The sequence below is a fragment of the Channa argus genome, chromosome 7 (assembly GCF_033026475.1).
Source record: "Channa argus isolate prfri chromosome 7, Channa argus male v1.0, whole genome shotgun sequence".
Taxonomy (NCBI): Eukaryota; Metazoa; Chordata; class Actinopteri; order Anabantiformes; family Channidae; genus Channa; species Channa argus.
Window position 1 is genome coordinate 18,912,280 of NC_090203.1, and position 6,207 is coordinate 18,918,486.

At 37.1% G+C, this 6,207-nt stretch overlaps 1 protein-coding gene across 1 annotated transcript; it reads left to right on the forward strand.

Moving 5' to 3' along the window:
* Positions 1-303: 303 nt before the first annotated feature.
* LOC137130255 (cholecystokinin-like) lies at positions 304-6,117 on the forward strand. Its single transcript, XM_067510122.1, has 4 exons — positions 304-390; positions 2,140-2,219; positions 2,429-2,618; positions 3,193-6,117. Exons 1-4 carry the CDS (start codon positions 375-377, stop codon positions 3,333-3,335), a joined length of 429 nt encoding a protein of 142 aa, XP_067366223.1. The 5' UTR covers positions 304-374; the 3' UTR covers positions 3,336-6,117.
* Positions 6,118-6,207: the final 90 nt, after the last annotated feature.

Below are 6,207 nucleotides of genomic sequence, written 5' to 3' on the forward strand. Positions count from 1 at the left end.
GGTGAGTTAAGGGGTGGTGTTGACCAATTGCTCATATCCACTGAAATGCTCAAGGTTAAAGTAATACTAATGTGTGTGTTTCTTCCATAGTTGAGCAAGAAGGCTACCGAACTGAAGCTGGCACATTTATCCAAACTCTTCTTCAAATAGTTTGGTATGTCTGCATGTTTATGTTTGCCATCCTACGTGTCATCATTTGCGTCTTCAATTGCGTCAGTACCACCAGTTTTTGCGCCAGCAGCTGACTCCTCCCTGGTCCCCAGGTCCCTCCTCCTTCCTGTGTGTCAGTATAAAACGTGCTTGCCTCTCATTCAGTCACTCAGAGCCTCAACACTGGAGGAGCAAACCTAAACATCTTCAGTCTCATCCTGTCAATGGTAACAACCGCAGGTAAGAATAACACTTAACACAAATTTACATCCTTACTAACTGTTTTAACATCTCAATTAAAAAAATTATATTTAAGTTGACAAAAAATTGTTTGCATTTTAAAAGTTGGTTTATTTGATTTGACTTCAAATCCTTTTTTTTTTAGCTGTATTGCAGTAGTTTTTAAGAAGTAAGAAATGCAGCTTTAAGGGAATCTATATATATATGAGATGAAACTGTCAGGTGTTAATCACAGAATATGTAATTTTGATATTAAAACTTAATGAGTAAAACTTAAAAGCACAGCTACACCTTTAATGTGCATGTTTATAGACACGTATAATTTACTGTCTAGTGGTGCAAATAATCTGATGATGACATTGTAAATGTATTTGCTCTCCTAAGTCCAGGCCAGATAGAAATTTTGTGAATGAGAAAGAAAAGAAAGCTTTAACACACATTCAAGTACCTTATCATTACCAGCCTGTTGAATAATGAATGAGAGACAAGCTGATAACAGGAATTATATTAGCATCAAGAGAATGACTATTTATTTCAGCAGTGTCACTCAAACATACATCATACAAATGGACTGTTGTATATAAATATAGTGATAAGATTACACCATAGTATTTCTTCCAAAACTACAGAATCAGTTGTATGTCTATAATGCTGAGGAAGAGACTGGATAACGTATGTAACCATCATGTCCAGTCAACACTAACTAGACAACTCACGGAAACTATTATACAGTGCAGTAGTTTTTAGAAGCACTTTTTCCATGTAAAACTACATTATTTTTAAGTCACCAAAACCCTCCCTCCTGTGTGTCTTTCTGCATGTGTGTGCGTAAGTGTGTACGTGTGTGCGTGCTTCCAGAGCGGCCACAAAAGCAACATTTGTTGATCTAATAAAGAACAAATGAGAGAGTCAAACATACAAATCAAGATCCTGACTAATGATAAACAATCAGAAGCTATGAGAGGTCTGCAGAGAGGTCTGCAGAGAGTGCCGCTGTGAGTGCGGTTTTAAATCATTACACTTTCAAAGCCTAACTGGAGATGTTGGTTTGCTTTGGATGACTGTTCCTGCACGCGGCATCATTTCTCACAACCAATATCATGTTATGTGTTTTGTGGTTTTGACCTTTGCACATGTTTTGCACGATCCAGAGAAATTGATGTTTCATTTTCTAAGCACATAGAGTGTAAATATTTGAAGGTTGCAATTTAGACTTTAATATCTGACAGTTTTTAATGTATTTCATTTGCGGCTGTAATGTGAGTAAGTGAGGAACAAAACGGAAGAAATTAGTGTGATTTATTCACTCAGTGATCTTGTGTTAATATCAACTCTCATGTGACCTTGTTTAATTTGGGATTATAATAATGCTGACCTCGCACACCTACAACAAGTTACACCACACACAAATTGAGCATGTGTGTGACAAATTAGGTGGTGTGAAAGATGGAGAAAATGATTTTTGCCTTAGGTTCCAGCTGAACCATCAAACTTTAATCTCTTTCTCCACCATGCTGCTTTAATGACTAGAAAAGATTTATTAGTGCTTTTTGCAAATCACATATTACCTGTGATTTTTTTCCCTCAGAAGCACACGTTTAACATGCTGAAGGGAGGCAGTGAAGGAGAACAGAGAGCAGCGGAGCAATAGTTGAGAGATAGTGCTCCAACAGGAAAATGACCCAATTAGGTGCAAGGGATTTCTTTTAACTTTCTTATTGTTTGCCCCCCCTGTTTCTGTCCTTCCAGTCATGAATGTGGGAATCTGTGTGTGTGTTCTCCTGGCTGCTTTGTCCAGTGGTTCCCTGAGTCTCCCATCACAGTCCATGGTAAGATAAACAAACAGATACACACACATTAACACATTCTCACAGCTAGAACCATGGATCTCTGCATGTCTGTGAAGTCAAATTTTCTCTAAGATGAACATCATTTAAATGGAGTGATAGAGTTATAGGTGTAAAATCAATTTATTCTCTGAGGTTGAATATTCAGATTTTGTCATAATTTGTATCTCTTTTTTTAACATGTTCTTCAGTTACAAAGAGATGAGGTTGGAGGTCTTGTTTCAGATGTCCTACCTCCTCCCTCACCCAACCACATGCATCAGGCCCGCTCAGCTCCAGTGCCCCCATTAGGGCAGCTCGCCAACTACAACCCACTACAGGGTGACGCAGATGCTCAAAACAGCCTGAGCCAGCTCCTGGCCAGACTCATGTCCAGGAAAGGTGAGCAGGATGGTGGTAGGATGTAAGAGAGAGGAGAGATTGACCGAAAGGTGAAGTGGACTATTTTATCTCCTGGTCGTATCATTCCTCTCTTAACATCCATCCTTCTGTAATCTGTTGTCACTCATGCTGTGTTTGAGTCCCACCATCTGGCCTTTCCCACCTCCCTCTAGCTTTCTCTCAATCTTTCCATACCTCCTCCTTGTTCTCTCCTTCTGTCTTTTCCATTTCTGCTTTTTACTTTTCTCTTCATCCTCTCTCCTTCTCTCTTCTCCCTCCCTCCTGACCCTATTCTTTTCTGCCGCTGTCACTGTGAATCTCTGTTTCCCTCTTGAATCAACACTGTGTGACTGGGAGACCTGCTGGGCTGACTGGTCAAAGACAGAATTAGAAACAGAACAGGTCAGCACAAGTTACTTTGCCTGTGTGTAGGTTGTACATTATTATTACATTAAGAATAGCTAGAAAAAAGTGCACTGTGATCATTTTGGCCAAGCAGAACATCAACTTTCTTTTTTTATCATTTTATCATTGTCTCTAGATATAACAATTACCACCATCTCTGTCCTTTCAGGCTCTCCCTACCAGACTAGGTCATCTCTCAGCAGCAGAGCCAGTGGTCTAGCCCCCCCCGGCCACAGGCTAAAGGACAGAGATTACCTTGGCTGGATGGACTTTGGACGACGCAGTGCAGAAGAGTATGAATACTCCTCCTAAAGGCAGTATGACTCATAAGACCACCAATAAAAGTCCAGAAAAATAATGAGCCCTTTTCACACTGCACTTACTGTAACCCAGGGCTGGGTTTTTTTTTTTTTTCCAGGTGTTACTTAAACAGGAGTGGATAGATAATGCATTTCTTGAGACTATTCCCAGTCGCGGATCAATACAGATTCGGTTCAACATGAGGGGGTACTTGGGAAAGCAGGACAATATATGAAGAAACAAGTCACCCACTAGGGCTCTTTGATGTATTTTTTTTACGCGTTTGGACAACAGTAGAGCTACATGACACAGATGATAACATATTTTGGGCTTTTGATACAAAGACAATACTTACAATACGATAGTTAGAGTAATTTATTGTTAATATCTGTCTTTTTATGGCATTTGTTGACAGAATTTGTGTCACCAAAGTTGTAATTTAAGACCAGCAGGAATCCAAAAAAATAGAAGTTGCCTTTTTTTGTTTTTTGGACACAACTACAACAGACTTTTGAAATTTAGAAAATACAACAACTATCAAGCAAGTATGCAAACTTGCTGATTTTAAACATAAATTCTAGCCGCCCAGTAACAAAACACTGTTTCCAGGGACTTTAATTTATGCCATTCAAGTTAGCATTAAAATGTCTCATTTTAGTGACAGCTGAATGTATCTGAGGCCTTGTGTTGCACATTTTTAAACCAGTAAGTTGTCTTTGGCAAACTTAACCAAGAGTGGGTTTAGTTCTGTATCTTTGACTGGTACCTTTGTCCACTCAGGTACAATAACTGCAGCTCAGAGCTCCAGGTCACTTCAACTTTACACAAGTGTACATTAAAATGATTCATATTTTTTATACCATATAATTTGCATCTAAAGAAAACCGAATAATACACTATTAAACATTTAGCAGAAGTTAAATCAAAAAGGAGTAGGCAACATAAATCTGGTGTGGAAGAGAAAGGGCTGAAACAGTATCATCTTTACTCTTTCATCACTGCCTTTTGAGGGTAACCCTGGATGTAAAATGTGCAGTGTGAAAAGCAGAAAACACATTTTGGAAAGCACAAGGTTTTGTCTATGTGAGATGTTTGTGTGTCTCCATATCATTGCATAATGGACTTCAGTGGCAGACACATTAAAATCACTATTACAACTACTGTAGATATAGATGAAGAAGTTTTTGTTTTTATGTTTTTTTTACACCTCATTTTCTATGTCTGTTTGTATGTGTCTCTTCTTGAAGATTAAGTCTCTACAAACTTTCAGTTTCAATAAAGTTCACAATAAAGCTTAAATTTCCACCTGTGTCAGCAAGAAGAGAAAATGCAGTTTGCAGTTAAGATGCTAAAATGTGTGGAGGGGGCAGTTGGTGGGTTGATCCTAAGCATTTCATCGCTCTGCTCACAGTGTTCAGACTGGAGTTATTTAGCACACACACTTAAAAATCTGTATATTAGCGTTAACACTTGTGCAAATCAACATGGCTGCCTATACATTTAAGTCAGGAAAATATCAGTAGGATTCACATGTTGAGTAATGAGCTGAGGAACAATGAGCTGGTTTCTTGGAAATAAAATAAAATGTGTTTATTTGGTCTTAGGAGTGGCTCTAAAAACATTTTGATTTTAGGATGTTTTTAGAGGCAACAACAATAACTTTTTTTAATAACCTAAGACTAATAAGACTAATGTCAAATAACTGTATTAGTCCTCATTAGAGTTGTTCATCCAGGTCTCCAGTTGACTGAACAAAAGTTACCTTAAGAACAAGTGAACTTTAAAATGTGATTGTGTGGCTCCAAGTGAATACAATCAAATACTGAAGGAGCACATCAATTGAAAGTGAAGGGTTCCCTGCCACAAGGCTTAACATAAACCTGAATGCACCAAGTAGTTGAGAAAATTTAATCAAATGAAGCGTTTTGGAATATAAAGTGGTCTCCTAAGAAAATAGATCCTAATGTATTAGATCTAAATGTACTTGTAAAATGTTTAAAATTTAAAGCAATATACTGTAAATGTGAATACAATGTTTGAAATGTAAACAACATAAGAAGATAAAGTATTTTTTGTTGAGTTTTATTTATCAAGCATTGATAGGTAGCCTATAAAAAAGTGACTGATCTGCATAATGAAATCTGCATAATGAATATGTATAACACATATATTTGCACACTTTTCCCATCAAGCCTTATAAAATATAATCATTACTAGCAGACTATCAATTTCCAATTCGCTGACACAAGGAGAAAAAACCATATTGTTTTGCAAATAAACATACACCCGAACTTGTGTTTGTGAGAATGTTGTTGTAAGGCATAATCATTATGTCAGCATGACACTCTGTGTCAGAATAATTGAGTCTCAAGTTGTCCTAATTTAAAAAAAAAACACTTTTGATGTTGTAAATGTGTAATGCAATTTGTAGTAGTATGTAGTAAGGAGCAGTGAGGACTATATGTCTTAACTGTGTAGTGTCTTTTTACTCAACTACTGATTGTGTTTGAACCGTCTCCCTGAGATAAACACAGGAACACTCTGACATGGCATAAAAAAATAAATGTTTTTCGTTGGTCAACAGGACTAATAAATAAAAATCATTTTATTACTCTGTAGGCTATTGAAATGAAGAAGTTGAGGGACGCTGACATGTAATTCAGTCTTAAGTAAATTATTATACTTGGCTCTTTACTGCAGCCATATGGACATAGGGAAAAGTACACTGACAACATTCATTTCTGCAAAAAACAAAAAACAGTTGATACAATTTGAAGTTTTAAGTAAGGTGTGTAAAAATATTCTCAGGTGTACTGATCTATGAAAATCTATTTGAACAGAATTATTTAGAAAATTAAACTTGACGCAAGTAAATGCAAAACCT

Coding starts and splice junctions, on each gene's coding strand:
- LOC137130255 (XM_067510122.1), top strand. Junction 2,220..2,428: donor GTCTCCCATCACAGTCCATG/GTAAGATAAACA, acceptor CATGTTCTTCAG/TTACAAAGAGATGAGGTTGG. Junction 2,619..3,192: donor CAGACTCATGTCCAGGAAAG/GTGAGCAGGATG, acceptor CTGTCCTTTCAG/GCTCTCCCTACCAGACTAGG.